This window comes from Chiroxiphia lanceolata, chromosome 1 (assembly GCF_009829145.1).
Source record: "Chiroxiphia lanceolata isolate bChiLan1 chromosome 1, bChiLan1.pri, whole genome shotgun sequence".
Classification (NCBI taxonomy): Eukaryota; Metazoa; Chordata; class Aves; order Passeriformes; family Pipridae; genus Chiroxiphia; species Chiroxiphia lanceolata.
The window spans coordinates 123,249,593-123,269,667 of NC_045637.1; the positions used below are offsets into that span (position 1 = coordinate 123,249,593).

A 20,075-nucleotide genomic window follows, 5' to 3' on the forward strand; every position below is an offset into this window, starting at 1 on the left:
ATTGGTTTTGCTTAAGTTTATATTTTCTAAGCTGCATCGTGCAAAAGCAGAAACTGGAACATAGTGCTTTATTTATATTGGGGCTTTCATTTATTTGATTAAGTGGTCAAAGAGGGATGTAGGAGCAAGCAGAAATTGCTGTGTCTTTACAGCAGGAGAGAGAGAAATGAAAAGAGAAGGGGGAAAGGGAGTTGAATGCTACCCCTTCCTGCTAGACCCCTCCTTCTGCTGACCCCTGTATGTAGAGCATATATCCACACATCTGCCCTCTGGGGAGCGGTGGTGCCAATCCGGTCTCTCAAGACCAATGGAAACAAAGGAGACAAAGACAGCATCAGCAATTGCATCTCAGGATTTTACATGAGTAAAAGTTTGGACAGGGAGAGCCAAGCCGATAGGCCTCATCTTGTTGCTCGGGTGTCCGTGGCTTAGTTTACAGTGAGACTCATGCACTGGTAGCCATGTCCAACCCTGTTTTCTGGCCCTGAGGCCAACTGGAATTTAACGAGCTGCGCCCATGATATTGAACCCTGCAAAACAGGGTGGCAGCTGCCAAACTCCCAGTGGGGAACTGTCCCTTCTGGTGGTTCCCAGAATCCAGGGTTTGCTTGGTGGGGAGCTAGACTGCCCAGGGCAAGCCTGTGCTAGGACCTCCCGAACAGTGTAACAGCAGCAGCAGTTTGGTGTCAATGCCTGGGAATAGGCCATGGCACGTTTCATTCCACAGGCATAACACGTGCCTGCCCCCCATGTCTCTCTTTCGAGCAAAGACATGAATCCTGCTAAGGCAGTAAGCAGCAATAAAAACTGTTTACAAGTTGCTTGGTTGTTGGGTTGGTTTTTTTTTTGTTTTTTTTTGTTTTTTTTTTTTTTTTGTTTTTTGTTTGTTTGTTTTTGTTTTTTTGTTTTTTGTTTATTTATTTATTTATTTATTTTTTAAATTTACCTTTTTTTTCCCCCCTTCCAAATTATAGATATGATTAATTTTGCAGGTTGTTAACCTAGAAGTAAGAAAGCCCAGATAAGTGTGTGGGAGTGGGGGGCAGTTAGTTATTCAGAAGAGTTTATCCTGGATCACAAGCAAGAACAGCAAGTGCTTAAAACTACTTCCTTGTTTTCTACAAAGGACTACTTTAATGTTTCTAATTGCACCAAGCCCCAAAAGTTATCATTCCCTCTATATGTGCTTTCACCTTACTCCCTGTTTTTTAATAACAAGAAAGCCCCATTAAAGTACGATTCAATATGAGTTCTGTTCTTAATCTAACAGTCGGTGTTAGACTAAAGGTTTACACAATGCCTGGTTTACTCTTCAGCAGAGGATTTCTCTCAATGCTATTAGGGAAGAAAACAGCTTTGAAACTGCTGAAGTAAGCAGTGAGTCCCTCCTGCTTCTCTGTTTGTCCTGCGCTTCTCTCAATAGGCTTGTATTGCTTGTATCTCCTGCAAGGAATGTGCACAGTTAGTTGCTAAAAGACATTTAAATGAAAGTCCACATTTAGCATGTGACTAGTGCATAAGAGCATTAATCATTTATTCATCATACATTCTCTCTCCTCCTTCCCTGTCCAGTCCCATCTAATGGCTGGTCAGTAGTGGTGATTAGGGCCTGGTTAAAGAGAAGGTTCCCTTGCTTGGTGGAGAGCTGTTGCTCTGTGGAGGTGCGTGTTTCTCACCACTGACTGTGAAGGGTGAGCACACACTTGGCTCAGGAGTCTTGGTGCAGTCTTAAAGTCTCATGAGAAACAACTAAGCTAATATTGTAGTAACATGTGCTTCTGTGAACTACTGTCTTGCATCCCCACCACCTTTTTCCCAAAGAGTTTATTTGTTAATTATTTAATGAAGAATTTTGGTGATTAATTCTCAATCTGTCAGTCACTTGCAAACACTTCTTGTAAGAGTTTTAGAGCTAAATTAAATTTCTGTTTGTTCAGTTTCTCTGCATATATAAATCACATCATGCAGTTTGAGTTTGCTTTCTGCTTACATGCAATTCCCACGCCTGCTAGTATTAGTAGCTTATGGGCACAGAACATAATTTTCTATGAAAACCCTTAACATCTGCATATTTTCCAGTGGTTTTGTAGCCTAAGCCAATAATCTCATTTTCTTAAATATTTGCCAAAATGTTTGTGAACTGTAATGATAAAGAAACAAAAGTATAGTTACAGCTACTTTAAGTTACTTGGTTTGTTGATTTAAACTTTATATTTTGACAGTTCCTTGAACTGTTTTTAATCACAGAAACTAGCAACTTACTTGTAAAGGACAAATGCCCCAATGGTGGCAAAAACTGCCAACAAGCCAAGGAAGATAAACACGCTTTCTGTTGTTCTGTATGATGATCCTAGAGTTCAGAAAACAGAATGATTAAAAGTTAGCCTGTTTTACACTGAGATAGACTTTCTAAAGAAAATCCCATTTTTACTTCATTGCTGTATGGACTGAAGTAGCTCTAATACATTAAGCATTGGAGGTCAGTGACTGGCAGGAGGTGGTGCTTTTTCACGCCAGGAGATGAAGCTAATCTGCTTTGATTATAGTGGAAGCCCCAAAGGACAACTCAGCTTTGCCCTCTGGAGGAGACCTAGGCAGACCAGCCTTGTTGGGCTGAAGGCCTTTGTGAATACAGTTTTGGAAAATCCTTCTGCATGCTTATTTTCGTCTTTAGGAGCCAGAATGCACTTACAGCTCTGGCATTGGGCCTTAGTCATAATGAACTGGTTGGAGTACAGATAAATTTATACCTAGATTCAGTAAAGTCAGCCAAAAATACTGTGAAAAAATACCACAAAGGGTCAGTTTCTTGGCTGATAGCAATTAAAGAGTTCAGAAGAGTCACTAGGACATTGTAATGGGAAGTCAGGAGGGCAATGGAGTGGAAGCAGAGAGACAGCATGATCATTTAGACTTCTGACTGAGGCTGAGTTTAGCACCTGGTTCTGTCAAAGACTGCTTGGATAGCTATGAGCAAGGTACAGTGATACTCCTCCAAACAAAGATAAACCTCCTGTTCTGAAATAGTTACCCTGGGCAGACCCTGTAGTCAATGGATGTCACACAGATCATTCCAGAACCTGCTTCATCTTATCCTCATGTAGAAATAGAAACCTGGTCAAGGTTAATGGGATACAAAGAGGGCCTAGGGGAGCCAACTCTGCTGCAGACTTTGATTCTGTATCAAGTGAGCTGAATTCCTCTCTGTTTCTGCTATTTCTCCATGTGTGGGTATGTCCCCCACCTGCTTTTCTGCCCAACAGAGTTTTCTGCAGAAAAATACATTATGGCTTAAGAACTGTTCATACTCTGTAATACTGAAAAGTTTGCATAATTACCTTACTCATTGGATCATAAACATAGATCAACAGAGGTCTAACACCTAAAATTCCCATAGGGAAATAATTGTCTCTTTATCTTTGCATCAACTCTCACACAAGCTGGTGCAGTCTCAGCTGAGACCGCCAGGCATAAAAAAAACCCCCATATATATTCCTGTGCTCTTTCCCCTGCAGTGAAATGACCACAGGGAGAAGCTATTCACAGACAAACCACATCTGCTCTGTGTGGACTCACCTCCATTTACAGCAATCAGTGCGCTGGCAAGGGCTTGACTTGAGTCATCACCCAAGGTGATGTTTATACAGTATGTTCCAGGTTCCTCAAAAGATCTCCTGATAGTGAGTAAACATTCATCGCTGATGGTGACGGGGTCACATACCACACTCTTGGACACCTGGCAAGTGGGGTCAGAAACTACTGTGCAGACATCTGTGGGCAGACTGGGATGGGAAGAGAGAACACATTGCATCTGTGGAGTCCTGTTAGCCCGGTTCACAGACGCATTGCACTGGTACACCAGTTTTATGCTGGTGCCTGTTAACATCAGTGGCAGTATGGTGATTTAAGAGTGTTTTATTAATACTATATATACTTTTTACATACCTTTATATATGTACATTTGGATTTTATTTAGAATGCATATATACAATCTATATAGTTATCTGTTTGTTCTGCTTATCATTTAACATTTTATGGTGATCACAAAATTACCTGTATCAAATCAACTTATAAAGTCCATTACCTTTAATACACATAATTAAGAAAGGAATGCAGATTCTTGTAAGTAGTATCACATGTCAAAAAAGAAAACACTAGCTTAAGAGAGTATAATTGTTTTCCAGTTGTATTACCAGGGTGATTCTTGTACTTAGTCCTCTCAACTATAATCTGAAAAGAGCTAGGACTATTAGTGCAATGTTTTCCTATCCAAGAAATTGCTTGGACATGCCCACTTACTCTAAGTGTCAAAAAATCATGTCCAAAAAGGAAAGATTTCTTTACAATTTCAGTAAACTGATTCCCATTTTACATAGGTGCTAAAATCTTTTCTTGCCAGGAAAATACAGAATTGTTTCTTCCCACAATTCCAGTTCTGTTATTTTTACTGAGACTCAATGTTTGCTCTAAATCCTAAGTGCCTGGCAGTAACCTCTGTTGCCACAGTTTACAAATGAGACTTGCATTATCTTTAGTTCTAGTCAAGAAATAGAAACATTGCAGTTTCCAAATGTTGTTCATACAGCTGCATCTAAGCGCAGACAGCATTCCAGCACCTAGTTATTTTTAAAGAGAGAACACTGACCACTTCATTCACACACTTACCTCCCTTGGCAGGTAACAACAAAGTCAACCAGTGAGTTTTCAGCTTGACTTTCTGTCATCTGGATGCTTGTCATCTGAATAATATTTACCTCAAGGATTCCCTCTGGAAGAGGAAACACATGTCAACGGTAGGACACATGACAAGCTCTGAAGTCTGTGCATACTGAACCTCAAGTGTTTGGCAGATGCTCAGTTCAGGTCTTGTTTTCCACAACCTCTTCTCCCTCTTAGCACTCCTCTTGAGTGGTTTGAAAGTTGAGAAACTTTACCAATGCTTTCCCTGTGAGGCTGCTCCTTTCTGCTCTGCTTCTTTTCCCCATTTTTATTATTTTCTTACTTACTTTTCTAAATCACTTTCCACTGCATGTGACTTCTCTGCATTCAAAGGTCAGTTCAACCTTATTTAAGCCCCCTCCTCAGCCAATATGCTCCTGGCGTGGCAGGTTCAGAAGCTGATGATATATAGAGAAATGATACTGTGCACATCCCTACCAGCCATTTTCCAGCCCAAGTGCCTGGAAACACCACACGTAGCATGGGGTCAGCCATCAGCAAGCATCCAGAACAAAGCCCAGCCTCCTGTGTCTGAAACCAAGGGACCATAACCTCTACCACTAGGTCCTGGCAGAGTGCATGAAGAAACTAAAGTCAGCCAGTTAGATGTCTCTACATTAGTCTTTAAAACTCTTGACTATGTCTGTAAGAAGGACATGTGGGTCTCATGTATTTACAAAATGTCATCTAAACAAATACTATTGCTACCATACTTTTTTGTACATTGTTAGCACCATTCCTTTGTTCAGGTGTTGACCATGTCCTTACCTACGACAGAGATACCACTTCTATAGTATCCATTTCTGTAAATATGGCAACCTCCATCAGGATTATCCTCCATTGACTCAACAATGGCAGAAGAGTCTGAATCAGAAGACGCTCCGGTTGTTACTGTTTGAGGAAAAAGGATTAGATAGACAACTTTAGAACAAGCTCTACTTAGGGGTATTCTGAACATGGCCATATGTTCCAGCTGCCTTCATTCCATAGGTCATTAGTGACTTTGGTTTGCAGCTGAGCAGTCATGTTTGTATCTGTATGGGATCATGGCAATAATCCCTAAAGAAAACACACGTGCCCAGCTGTAGAACCCTGGAGTGGCCTGGGTAGCCTCACTCTAAAAGCCACCTTACTAGTCACCCATCTCTGTGAAATAAAAGGGAGACTACAAGGTGCAATATAATTAAACACTTCTTTGAAATCCCCAAATCAACTATATAAGAAATTCAAAGGCAGATAAAAGGTTTTAAATGCTTTCTTTAAAAGCTGGTATTTTCCAACTGCTCTACATTACAGCTAGTAGAAAAATGAAGAGGGGAAGTGGTGAAAATTATATCTTTCCTTTCATTTTTGATTCTCACTCAACATTTTGGTAAAAACACATATTAAAAATATGAAATTTGAAAAATATAGCCACATTTACAATCTCAGAGTAGTAGTATTATAGCTGAAACTGCAGGCCTTCTGCAAACCTTAAAACTCTCTGAGATCATAAACCAAATGCTGAACATGATGAAAGTTGTTCTGAAATATGATAGTCAATAAATTTAAAGTGGAAAAGCTGTTTTGGGTTAAAGCCATGTGGAAATCCCGTATTTTTGAATATGACTAAGTTGTTCTAGTTCGATCCAATCTCATTTAATTTTGGGTAGAATTTAATGCAATCCAGAAAGGAACTTGCAAGGGTGTTCTGAAGTACCTCTTTCTCACTTTAAATTTACATCTTCCTTCAGAAGATGACCCTGAGTATGCAAGGCTAAAATCTCCTGACCTGGTGTGGTAGGGGTTATACAATCAAATTTACATGTACTGTATGTCCACTTGGAGACACCTGTATGCTGTCACTGTGCTGGTAGAACTGGGTACATAATGTGTTAAATATGTAACTGATCCCTACCACAGAGTCATAGAAGAGTTTATGCTATTGATTCTGTCTCTAAACCAAGTTATGGAGGGTTTGCAGAGCCTTGCAGCTCTTTCATGATGACAGTAAACCTTCTAAAGATATGAACTTAAAATATCAGAAGTTAGAATTTTAGCATAGCTCCAAATGCTACTGTTTTTTGATAAATTCTTACCTGCTGGGGTGGGGGGTGGTCCCGTGGGTGTTACTGGCCGGCAGGGCACAGGAATAATGGCTTGGACAGTTAAATTCAGAGTGAAGTTTCCTTGCAGAGTGTAAGTGTGAGATGTACTAGAACTGCTGGCTACAAATAAGCCACTTCCATCTCCAAAGTTCCACTTGTAGGAGATGGCAGAGTTGTTAAGATAGTAGCTGGGATCATGGATATTCACATCAAATGTAATTGGTGAGTCTTTGATAAAAATGGAGTCTGAGATGTTACGGTCATGTTTTTGGAACATATTCACGAATATTGGAATTTTGTCTGGAGGGGAAAAAAAAAAAGGAGTAAATAAATAAAGCATAGATGCCTGGCTGCAAACAACAAATGGCTCCAAAGTCCCTGAACAGCAACAATCAGAATATGAGACATTAGTATCTTTAACATTAGTATCTTCTACTTTAATTCGATTTATGATCTGATGACTGAATGTCAGTAGGAAACAGCTACCCAGAAAAGTATGGGAACAAATGGGGAATCAGAGACATCTGTGGAAGATTGCATTTCCTTTAATAAGTAATTTTTCATTACAAAGTAGAGGTGTCATTACTGAGCTAGACACAAAAGTCACTTGCTCTACTCAAGGCAGTTTACCAGAGACTCCTTTTTCATATTAAAATTCTTTCTTGGACCAATGTCCTCTCATGCCAGAACATGCTTGTGCTGAATTCTTTTGACATCTAAACAACAAATACCCCCAGTATTTTATTACAGCTTATTCCAGCACACTCACCTGTTACAGAGTAAATGGCTTTTGCTCTGGCAATTGGAACGTATCCTGAGTGCCCTCTCCTGTAAATGGACACTGCCATCACGTGTTTACCAAGAGTGATATTTGCTGTGTTGACCGAAAACTTTGCTGAAGATCGTCCTGTTGTTTGGTAATACTGACCTGAAAGAGAACATGAACCTTATGTTTTCCCCTTCAGCCTAGACACAAGTTGTTTTATGAGAGGCAATATCTCTGAGAATCTTGGATTGTCTAAATCAAAACAAATAGTTTAGCATTCTCTTCCAGTAATCTGGCAGGTGTTTCTGGAAGACTAAATACTTTTACAATGTGTTTACTCTCGTTATTTCTGTGTTTTTTCAAAGTTGTCAGAAGGAGGTCCCAAATTCACTAATCCAAGAAAAATTTGCCAAAGCATCTACATCTTTCCAAAGCAATTGCTACAGTAAGTCATTAAGATTATGTAGTGAATGGTGTCAGGCCTTTTAAGAGATCTTGTGTTTGCTTTCAGTGTAGCCAGAAGATATAATATCTTTTTTTTTCACACCCTAGAACCATTTGTGTATATTTGCTTATTTGTCTTTTTAACAGACCTGATTCAGGTAGATAAATACTATCACCTCTACATAAAATTTGGAACATTATTATTACACATGCTCTGACAATACTGACAATAATACTGATTTACCCAAGATTTAGCACCTAGCCAATGGCAGGAATAGCCCAACCATTACATACTCAGGAGCAGGAAACACTGAAAATCAGCATCTGTGACCAGACCAGTGTCACACAGTCAGTGGCAGTTCTCACCTCCCCAGAGGCAAGAAGTGCTGCACCGTTAAACTGATGATATACAGCGCTATGTTCTCTTCAGTTTAAGAGCCTGAAGTGTCAGTGAACAGTCAAAAAATCATATGACTGACTTGCTCAGGCCTTCCATTTTCCTAGAAAAGGATTTTGAGTACTACTGAAAGGAAATTAATATTCTTCAGTGGTAGTACTGTGAATGTAGATTTAAAGAGAATCTTCTGGTAATCCATGCTTTTCAGACCAAAGATCTGATGGCCTCTCTGGAAAGTGGCAAATGAATTCAGTATCTCCACTCAAGAGGGTGGAATCTTTTTGAAAGGACTTTAATTGAAACATATTTGATGAACAAGTTAGTGTACAAAGTGAATATAAGCTTTGCAGCATCACCCAAACCAAGGCACGTGTTGTGGTACTAACCAAATGTGTGAAACACGTAGACAAAGTTCCTTCTCCTCCAGCCAGGGTGGTGAGGGAAAGGTCTCCCATCTGGGAATACATTACGACTGTAATTGCTTGTGCAGTTTTCCCAGACACAGTTGTCAATCCATTCAGTCCAGTTGTAGACATAGACTTGCTGATCCTCAGCAGTTGGAGGATCTAAGGGTAGAAATAAGATGAGTTCTGGTCAACTGAGAAATGTGCAGAAAGTCAGGTAACAGGAGGCAGGCACCCCCGGTTATAGGAGTTATCACACCTAAACAACAAGGTGGAGTATTTTTAGACTGACATCCATTTCTTTTTCTGAGACTATGCTTTGTTTTGGTTTTAATATAAACACTGAATTGTTTCATCTTCATGTTATTTTATCTAGAAGTTTAAAAAAATTTGATTGTTTCATGGGCCAGACACAATTTAAATTGCTTGCCCAAAATCTTGCTGTCGAGTACGCAGGGGGCTACTGTTTCACTGAAGTTAATGGGGCTACCTGAATATTTGGCAAGCAGGATCTAAAATTTTAAGTAGAAACATTGGCCATGGAAGCACTGTGAGGAAGTGACTGTTTTGTCAGAAAAGTTTTCTATGACATTGTTTAATAACTTAAACATGAATTTCAGTTCTTTTCTGAATAATAGACAGAGAGTTTCCTCTCCCAAACAGCAAAGGAGATATTAAGTAGAGAATGGATATCAACTGTTAACAAAACAATAGACAGTTAAAAACTAGAACTTAGGCTGATAAAAAAATTGCTGATATTCCTTGAAATGAAAATTACTTTAATCATTTAGAAATTTGTTGAACTTTTATGGATTCAGAGCATGAAAGGTACAACAGTGTGTTTAATTCTGGATCCAGCAGCTTCAAACACTGAAATTATGATAGTTTTTTTTGCTCCATGTAACAGTAAATAAGATGAAAGGAGGTCATTCTTTGAGGAAAACATTGCTTGACTTTTGAATCTTTTTGTTTGTTTTTTAGTTCTTAAAATGTGGGAGTATCAGATTTACTCTTTCTTGAGGGTTTTTCAGGATGCAGATATGGTTATTGAATTCTACAATTCCTAACTGAAAAAAAAAATCCCAGTATTATAAATTTACAGCTTTGTAAGTTTGGAAGAAAACAGTGTGACTGTACAATGTTGTGCCTGAGCTGAAAAGCAGTAATAGTTCTGTTAGGAAGCCAAATTAATGTTTTGGGAAGGCAATTTTATAGTGATGGTCAATCTTAAATTACCTGGTCATTATATATAGTGGGGCAGAACATGAAAAATACCACAGTGATCTTCTCAGGAAAGAAACGTGTGGCACAGGCTAGGTAGGCACAAGTATTGTTATGAGTCAAAAGCGACTTGGCTGTTGTTCATAGGGTGCACCTGTGATGCTTTCAAAGCTTCATGATATGTTCACACCAGCACCAGGCAGATATGTGTATAGTGCAGGGAAATTGCCATTACCTACCCTGGGTACAGTTTCTCTTGTATACTATGTTGCCATCATTATCTTCCTTCTGGCACTTAGGAAACTGGAGAGTGACAACAAAGGTCACGTTGGATCCTACCAGTGCTGGGCTATCAGTATCCAATTTGGCTGTCACCCTTCCACCTGTAGAAAAGAAAATGGGTCTTCACTGCAGTAAAGGATGCATCAGAGCAGAAGCTACCATCAACTGTGCACTATTTACATGAGAAATGCTTAATTGATTACTCTGCTTCTAAGGGGTTTCATGCTTCTGAGTCACTTGCACTTTTATGAAAACCCCAACTTAAAACAAACAGAGGGACTCATCATATCCCCCCACATCACTTATTGGTGTGCCATAAATTTCCTTCATAGGGCTAAGAATAGTTTTCTACGCACAGGAGTCAATATATTCCAAAGGAGAAAATTTTTGTTTTTCCCCAGGGATGCAGCTCAGGCCAGGTGATAATAAACAGGATCTTTGCCAAAGCTGTCAAACTGAAGCCCATGTGCCCTACTGAGGTAGCAGTTGAAGCTAGCTGTCCTCTAGGGCATGTTTCAAATAATGGACTGTCCTAGAGCCCTTCTTACTGAGTATTAATGTCTGAGACTAGTAGTCACGGGAAAGCATTTTATGTAATAGCTCACTGTTCTGCTTCCTCAGACAACCTACTGGGAATGATACCAAAGCCAATCATCTCTAATTTGCTGTTCTCTGCAGCAGTGGATATTGCCCCTATGAAAATGTACTGAAGCACCTGCACCATGCAATGAGGTGGATTTCCTGGCCATTTTTTTTAAGTATCTTTGAAATGCGTATGTGCAATCACCTTTCCAACAGTCCTTCCATCTGGGATCTCCTTCTTCCCAGACAGGATAAAGCTTTTCATTCCATATATTTTGATCGCTAGACCAGCCTTGTAGCTTCTTGTAGGATGTGGCAGAAGTACTTCCATAGCTCAGTACATCTTGAAACCCTAGAGAGAAAACCAAACATGTAATGTAATGCCATTTTCCCTAACACTCTATAAAGATATTGCTCTTGTGCTGAACGGCCTTCTGATTATAATTATATTCTTATACTGATAGAAAACTTTTCACCAGTAGAAAGTTAGTTCATTTTATCATGTTAGCTATAAACACATCAACTATGATCAACATAAAGACAATTCCACCGCTGTCAGACTGATATTTTTTTCCTACTTGTAGTATTACAAGCTTTCCAGAGAAAGAATAAAAAGTTTTGCAACATTTTGACCATATCAGAGTAATTGTTTATATAATTGACACAACCCTGCAACAGTCAGGCTGGCTATATAGAGGTTGCTTGATTTCTGACAACCTGTGTGGTAATAAATGTATGAGTAAAAGGCTAATGGGATAAATTCACTCTGTGTCTGAGTTGTGCTCTAGTGTAAGTTATGCCAGGAATTAATTTTGGCTCAGTGAAGCTCCTCTGGTGAGTTGGCTAGTGGTTTGGGTGGGAGGGGTGGAACCAATTATAACAGAAACTGGTATTTCCAGAAAAGGAAATTTAGAGCTGAATAGTAAATTCAATGTGTTTGTAATATAACAACAATAACATATTAGCTTCATGCGTATTACTTAAAAATGGCTCAGATATTAAATAACATCAATAACCTCTTTCTTCTCATATTACTACAAATGATGGGCTCAAACTTTTCTCATGCTTCTGGGATCCCTCTTTCTGTTGCAAAGAACACATAGTGAAAAGCAAAGTAAATATCCGAGTAACCTCTAGGAACACGTCAGCCACTGTAGGATGCCATAAAAATATGTGCGTATGTAGGTTCATGGGCAGAGTTCCATTAGAGCCTGGAGGCTTTAAAGAACTCTGTCATGTTAAGCAGGAAAGGTGACTGCTGGGCGTGCCATTCACAACATCAAGGAAGTTAGGATTTCTGTTTCCCATGGCTTTCTTGTAAAGGTAGCTGACACAGAATGCTTCTGAGATTTAGATTCAGTGCAACAAAGTTCTCGATGACTTCAAGGGAAATGCAGAGACCTGTAAGAAGGGCAAGAATGGCCCTGCGTGCTGTAACCTAACTGGCTGTGTTGGAATTTCTCCAGACTTTGGAAAAGGCCCAGAGCAGGTGTAGCCAGTTAAAGCACAGTCTTCAGAGGTGTGTGACTCCTAATTTTATTGCAAGGGAGAACCAAAAAAACAGTGCTGAAGAAGAGGCAGGAGCTGCTTTCTCATTATGTTTTATTACCCAGTGAGATTTCTGCTGGGCAGGAAGGACATCCCTCGGCCAGTGCCATCTCAACTCTGAGCTGATGATGGTAGCTCTCTCCCCAGTCTTGAGGACTGAAAGGTTTGAGGAAAAGAACACATTTTGCACTTAGAAACATAACCTCCCACAGTCTTTTGCCCTACAGGAACTCCCTGCAGTCTCACTTAAATCACTTGAATCAAGTCTTTCCTGCAGATTTAATATATTTTGATGTGAGCTAAGCATAACATCATGACTGGTATTTACTTAATGACCTGTATCACATGATGTATTTTTTTCAGTCTTGGTCAGAAGAAGAGTTTGGTAATGTTGTCCTTCAGAAACTTTACTCAGGAAAAAAACAGATTAGCAACTATAAAAGCACTTCAGAAAAGCTTATCAAGTTCAATTGCATTTTAGGTCATTAAATTAATGTGTCATCTTATTTGAATTAAATGGCTACACATTTTTCGTAGTTTCTTTTTCCCAGTCTCTCTGATTTTATCTAAAAATTATTTAATGAGTAAAAAATTTTGATTTTCTCAGATCAAAACTTTTCAATCATTGTTTTTTTCCCAAATGCTCAATTCATCAAGAAGATCTGGATCACTTTTAATTTTATAAATGCTTTTAATTTTGAATTTTCAGTAGGAATGCTTGAATTCAGAATTCATTTTCTGGGCCAGCTTTGGTAATAACCGTGGTCACTACTTCTAAATCACAAGCTCCTTAGGCATTTCTTGCCTCCCTGATGTGCTTTGTTTAGTTCAATGAAATATAAAACATTTTACAAGCTTCAGAACAAGACAAAGAGGAAAGCCTTCTGCACTGGTTTCTCTAACACATGGAACTGAAGATTTTCAGTTGCTGAATTTGAAGGCAAAAGAAACTTTAATGTATTTCTTCTTTAACAATGAAAACCACTCTAGAACAGATGTTGGTCATAACCAGAATTAGAGCAATTCAGTTTGAAATAGACAGAATAACGTTACACTCCAAGGAGCTGATTACTGTAATAATTTTGGTGAGGTGGTCATAGGAGAAAAGATCTTATACTCCAGTTGACTTTCTTATTTCTCATTCTGGTTTTCATTTTGGTGAAAAATGTAGCAAAGATGAGAAGTTCAGTATTTCCTGTGATAGTGTATTAGCCATGAAAGAGAGAACAAAAGCCAGTGTTAGGACAGCAGCAGTAAAAAGATGACTCAGATGTAGAGGATAAAAGTGTATTAGAAGTATAAAGGCTGATATTTGTCATCAGACAGTAATGTAAACTTTCTAAAGTTATGTATAGAAACATAACAAAGCAAGACCAAAAAGAATTCGAGGAACAACTTGCAAAAACATAAAAACTACGAATTTTCTCTTTTTTTTCAAATATAAGGGAAGTTGGAAAGCTTGCCGGGAAATCTAGGGCCAAGAGATGATGTAGATACAAAAGAAGCATTCAGGGAAGATAAAAGGATAGTCAAATACATTGGTTTACATTTTCACAAAGGACATAGGAGGTTTCTGTGCTGGAATTTTTCTTTGCAATGACAGAGAACCTCCCTGAAAACGAAGTGTGGCACAAAAAAACCCGATTACAGAAAAAATCAACAAAATTACAGATTTGTCTAGATAGGGTGGCCCAAGTATGGAAGTTATTCAAGAGTGAAATAAATGAGGTATTAACGGTAGCATGTAACGTCTTGCTTAACAGTGCTTCAGTGACTGAGAAAAAAAAATTGGCAAATGTGATGACAGTTTTTAAAAACACTTCCAGGGAAGATTTAGAGGATTACAAAATGTTTGAGGCTCAAATTGGAGAGACTGGTAGAAGCAGCAGTGAAAAACAGAATTAGCAGACAATGCATTAATATGATATGCCGTAAAAGGAGTGCATTTCCCACAAACATATTCTGAGTTTTGCTGAGAGAAACAGAGAGCATGGGCACAAGGCTGACCTGCCTGCTACTGTCTGCTTGAGTTCCAGAGAGCATTTGATGAGGTCCCTTGCTGAAGGCACATAAAGCAATTAAGTTACTGTGGGATAAGAATAAAGGATTTCAGATGGATAAATGATGGATTAGGATATATGAAACAAAAGTTATGAATAAGTGCCCAGCTTTCTAAATTGTTAAAATAATTTAAAATATTCGTAATCTGGAAAACAGGTAAACAGTAAAGTTCTTTAATCTGCTGAAGACGGTGCATTAAAGTAATAGAGGGGAGGACTGTGTGAGACTCAGTGACTCAAGAATCAAACTCTATGGAAGTCAGCATAGTTAAATGTAACCTTACTTTGAGAATGAGGGACTCTAAACTAGCTCTAAACTCAGGGATGAGATCTTGTAGCTTTACAGTTTTGAATGCAGTGCTCATTGGTCATTGAAAAACTAGGAAAAGGCTAGATAAAGAACAAATATGAGCATTACAGCATTGTATACTTCCATGTCTTGAATAGATCTGATCCACTGTAAATACTTATGTCATAGTAGAGATAGCTAAGGTTGTATATAATGTATTGTAGTATTTATTTGTACAGTCATTGTAATATATTCCCTTTCCCCCATTTTGGAGTCTGGTGTGTTTTGTCTGGAAAAACCCATCTCACATTGGGTTGAGATGTGGGAGGGGGAATGGAGCTAGGGAATTGGATTTTGGAGCTTTCTCAAACCATGACAGTACTGCATGCTGCTCTGTTCTCTGTGACTCAAGCAGAGTATAAAAGAACTGAAAAAAATACAGAGAAAGGTGGTGAGGATGCTACAAAGGGATAGAATTTTTTCCAGCTGAGGAACAGCTAAATAGACTATGTCTTGAAGCCTGGAGAAGAGGTGACAGAGGAGAATATAAAAACAGAATCATGAACAGCACAGAGGAAGAAGCTAAGAGTAAAAAGTTAAGGAGACTCAAATGAAACCAGCAGGTTCTAAGCGCATGAAAGATACTTCTTCACGTAAGGCACAGTTAAGGTGTGAAATTTCTTGCAGGCAGGATGTAGTGTGTCCCAAAAATTTACACAGGTTGCAATCAAAACGCAAGTGCATGAACGAATGGAAGAAAGTCTAGTAAAAACTGTTACATACAGTGACTCTGCATCTGGCTGAGGCAGTTCTGCTCCTGTAAATCATCAGTAGCTGGCAAAGTGGCCTGACTTGCCCAGTTCTGCATCCACTGCTATTTCCCATTGGAGGCAGGTACAAGGCTAGATGGATGCTCAGCTTTTAAGGTCTTCAATTTCCATACTGTAGATTCTGGAATTTGAGCTGAAAATCCCACTTCTACATTCCCCGCCCTGAGCTCAGGGAGTCATCCCAATACTGGAGTCAAACTGAGAGCCCAGAAAGAAGCAGATCAGCCCAGTCTCTGCCTATGATGGCTTGCAAATCTAGTTCCTTGACTGGACTACCTGAGGTTGGGGTTGGGGATCCACAGTGGATCCCAGTGGGGAGCACTGTCTATGACCTGGCCTCTCCCAGCTACAGCTGAGCTGAGCAAACTGCGAGAAATCCACCCTGCATCTGCCTTTTCAGCCATGCTTGAGCACGGGAAATATTGTTAGAAATTTGTTGACAAGAGCCAAGGCTTAGCTCCAGTCAGCTCTGTGTACCTGTAGAGCACAGGGAATAGATAACTGAACAGTTCTCACTCAGTATATTTCTCCAGCTCAGGCACCATTTCTACCCAGAGCCAGGCAACCCTGAGCTGGAGCTAGCTCTCACCTACTAGTGCCCAGGCACAGCTCCAGCAGCCGCCACATGTGCAAGGAGCAGCCGTTGCTACTGCACTGGCTTTGGTGGTCGAGCCCACAGAGGCAGGGAGGGAAAGATGACGGGGTGAAGGAAGTACTCACGTGTGGCAGCAGCACACAGCACCACTTTGGCCAGGAGCAGGAATCCGAGGTGGTGGCGAACACCGCTCATGGTAGAGGAGACTCTGGCTCAGCTCAGCGTCTGCAGAGGAGCAGCGTGGCCGGTGCCTGCGTACGGTGACTCCTCTGGTCTCCGCTGCAAAGTGAGAATGAAGTTTCTCCACCGCTCTGCTCTCCGATTAAATGAAGGGCCCCGGGACTCATCATGTGATGGAATTAAGCAGAGATGCATGATTTTGTCTTCAGCTTCTTTCAGCTCATGTGCTTATGACTCACTCCCTTTGCTTTCAGCATTCCCTGGGAAATCTGAGAGACCTGTTTAGAGCCACACCATTTACCTCACAGGCATTTTTATACTAGTTTTGCACTATGATCAATTTTTGTACTTAATTTGTTTTTAAATTAAGAACATTTATTTCCAGAAATCCAAATTAATTCTTGCCCCAGCCTGATTTGCAAGTGTTACTGCAACAGCTCACTGCATTTGATGAACCCATCGCTTCTTAACCACATGGCTCTCCCCATATGCTGGGCAACAACTGTAAACTAAGTGGAGAACAGCCAATTCAAACACATGCCTTGACTTGGCTCCTGATCAGACTTGATTGTCAAGGAAAACGTTATTTAAACATTTAGTGGGTACATGCATGTCCCATGCAACCATGGTTAGAGGTGCGATCATAACCCTGGTGTGGTGATGGCCAGTCAATATCTGGCTTGCAAGTTGCCATGACCCCACACAGACAAGTACTTGATTGTATAAACTTTGTGGAGTTTAGAGATTAAGAAAAAATAGATTTTGCTGCCCAACCTAGTAATGAGGTATAACCAATGGCTCAAGAGGAGCATCATAATACATGCAGATTAGCAAACTCTGCACCTAATGGTTCAGGTTCAGGTTCAACAGGCTTCACCAGCCCAGATGTTGTTCTGCAAGCAGTGCAGCAGCTGAATTTTGTTGCAGCCCTGGCAACCTTGTGAAGTTTCTTACTGCTGTTTGCAGCAAAGAACAAGCTTTGCTGAGATGACATGGCATAGAAGCAAATACAGTCCTCAAGAGAGAATTCAATAGTAGTTTCAGTGATCCCAAAGTACAGCACTTGTAAGTGAGACGCTGCCTAGCCAGAAACCACCAAGCTGAGCAACACTAAACCATTTTTATTTTGAGCAGGGAAGGTGGAAATCCATAAGTCCAAGGCACTGTCAACAGAATTAAAAGATTGCCCAATGGAAGGAAGTTTTAGAACTCTGACTACTTATTATTTTTTTTTTGGTTTGTTCTTAGTTTCTTCCATTTTTCTAGTGTTTTCTATTAGCTCTGTAAGTTACCATCACTACCTTGAGCACCACAGCCAGCATTTCTCTCAGTAACACAGGCTCTGATGTCCAATCTTGTGCATCTTGCATATGTAGACTCCATGCTTCAGCACCCTCCTGGCCGGAGCTAACCCTCCTTCTTACTGCAAACCAAGGAGAAGGGTGAAGGCAATAGCCTTAGGGATACCAGGCTTGTTTAAACTAAGCCGACATTATCTGGCAGAAAGGGAAGAGAGCATAAATCAAAGACAAAGCTGTGACTGACTATGCAAAAAAATCATATGACTGCAACATCCTCATGTGATTGTTGCATTTTTGTTGTTATTCAGTCAGCTACATCCCAGTTGAAATGTCAGGTTTCGAAGCCATTCACAGTTATTTTTTAAACCATGTGGGACATTAATTGCGCTCCTTTGTTTCCAGGTTGTTAATCCTAGAAGTGAAAAGTGACCTTCAAACACTGTGGTTCAGCACGAGTCTGCTGGGGAGAAAGGTGGTTTGAACACTCATTCCCAGGAGGGTTTTGAGAACCTCCAGAGGAAAGCTGCTGACAACAAATGCCTGTTAATTAAAAACAAAAATTTATCAGCCTAAAAACAATAAAGTTGGTTAGGATGGAGTTTTTTGCCATGTTATTTGATACATGAAATTGTTACATAAATTTTGAGTGACAGTCTCAATTAGGACCAGCTGGTGGAAATTATTAAACATGTTGTAAATAGACTTCAAAGGCACTGAAGATCAGGCCTGTGGTTAGAGGAATCCAAAGCCACCAGGGCTGGGATAATAACTAAAAGGTGGCTCTACTGTGATGCTACGATCCTTCACATTCTCCCTACTCAGCTCTTGAGCCTTAGACTACACATTCCTGCAGGGCTGAGGTAGAAAATGTTTGGATCTGCTTGTGCTGTGGCTGCAGCCAACAACATTTCTAAGGAAAGAGGAGAGGAGAAAACCATATAAGAAGAGAAGAAAGAGCTAGGAGGAACAGAGGTGTAAAAGAAGTGAAAATAAGAATAAAAAGCCAAGGAAAAGTATGATAAGTGAAGGCTGAAGAGACCACTTGCAAACTGAACTGACTTCTCCAAATGTCCCAGCCATAACTGACTGTGTCTGAAAATGAGCCTATCTGAAACACTGAAAAGTTGTTTGAAACTGGTGGAACATTACCAGATCTTAAATTAACCTTATACTTTTTACATTATTATTCTTGGTCTCTGAGAAACAGCTTTGCAATTTAAACAACTGAGTTGAATTGTGCAACTACAAAGGAGAAAAGGTTTAAAATATACCCTAAGCATTCTCCTAGCAAAGAAACACACATTCAGGGAGATTTAGGGCTTCATCTGACAAAGAAGTGCGTGGGCAGGAAGTGCTTGGTATCTCACAGCTTTGGTGCCTCAGTTATTAAATCTCATTGAGGAGATACACATCTCTGCTACCTGAAGGCCTGTCAGATGACAGGGTGTGAACACAGCATATGTACCTGCATGTCCAGACTGACAGAGCTGGCGTGCTCACACTGCTATCACACTGCCATCAATGCAACATGAATACAGGAATTGTTAATCACTGCTCACTAGAACTTAAAAAAAAAGGAAAAAAATGGAAAGGAAAAAAAGAAGAAGAGGAAAAAAAAAAAAGAAGGGATTTGAAGAATGAACTTGGCTTTTAGCCAAGACAGCAAAGGAAAATGAGACAATCTTGTTTTGGCAACCAGGTATGTTTAGGTAAATACTATCTGCCATTACCAGTGTTCTCTCAAGGGAACTCTGCTTAAGGCTGGACAAACTCCCTTTCTGGGAAGAAATCATCTGTGTCTCACTTCACATGGGACAATGGCCATCAGCTGACTGAACTGAACATGTAAACAAAGCTGCCTCAGCAGTCTGCAGTTCTTGTTATACCGGGGAAAAAACCTCCTGATCAGTTTCTGGTATCATCAGTCTCAGTTTATTACTAAAAAATGCATTAACCCTTGCTACTGATCAAAGAGGCTTTTAGTAATTCTAGTACCTTTATTTTTTGCTTTTGTAGTAGCTAAAGCTGTGCATTTTACCATTTTTTATGGGAAAGTATTTCCTTGCAGTCATACATTTCTCCAAATTTCTGTGTTGGAATTGGTCATAGAATCATAGAATTTTTAGGTTGGAATAGACCTGTAAAATCATTGAGTCCAACCATTAACTCAGCACTACCAAGTCCACCATGTCCCCAAGTGCCACATCTACACGTCTTTTAAATTTCTCCCGGAATGGTGACTTGATCACTTCCCTAGGCAACCTGTTCCAATGCTTGACAACCTTTTCTGTGTAGAAATTTTTCCTAATATCCAATCTAAAATTGTTTGCAATCTAAAGATCTTTTCCAAACTTGGCATTTGATGACAGT

At 39.9% G+C, this 20,075-nt stretch overlaps 1 protein-coding gene across 2 annotated transcripts; it reads right to left on the reverse strand.

The window, feature by feature from the left end:
* Nucleotides 1-939: 939 nt before the first annotated feature.
* Nucleotides 940-17,301, reverse strand: GPNMB (glycoprotein nmb). 2 transcript variants are annotated; one of them, XM_032694431.1, is made up of 12 exons: nucleotides 17,248-17,301; nucleotides 16,350-16,503; nucleotides 11,108-11,254; nucleotides 10,278-10,421; nucleotides 8,800-8,979; nucleotides 7,576-7,734; nucleotides 6,798-7,106; nucleotides 5,488-5,610; nucleotides 4,666-4,768; nucleotides 3,577-3,782; nucleotides 2,263-2,350; nucleotides 940-1,443 (listed from the first exon to the last, which is right to left on the reverse strand). In XM_032694431.1, exons 2-12 carry the CDS (start codon nucleotides 16,417-16,419, stop codon nucleotides 1,290-1,292), a joined length of 1,683 nt encoding a protein of 560 aa, XP_032550322.1. In that variant the 5' UTR covers nucleotides 16,420-16,503; nucleotides 17,248-17,301; the 3' UTR covers nucleotides 940-1,289. The 2 variants fall into 2 exon arrangements, with proteins under 2 accessions (XP_032550322.1, XP_032550332.1); XM_032694441.1 differs by lacking the exon at nucleotides 17,248-17,301 and adding an exon at nucleotides 17,179-17,205.
* Nucleotides 17,302-20,075: the final 2,774 nt, after the last annotated feature.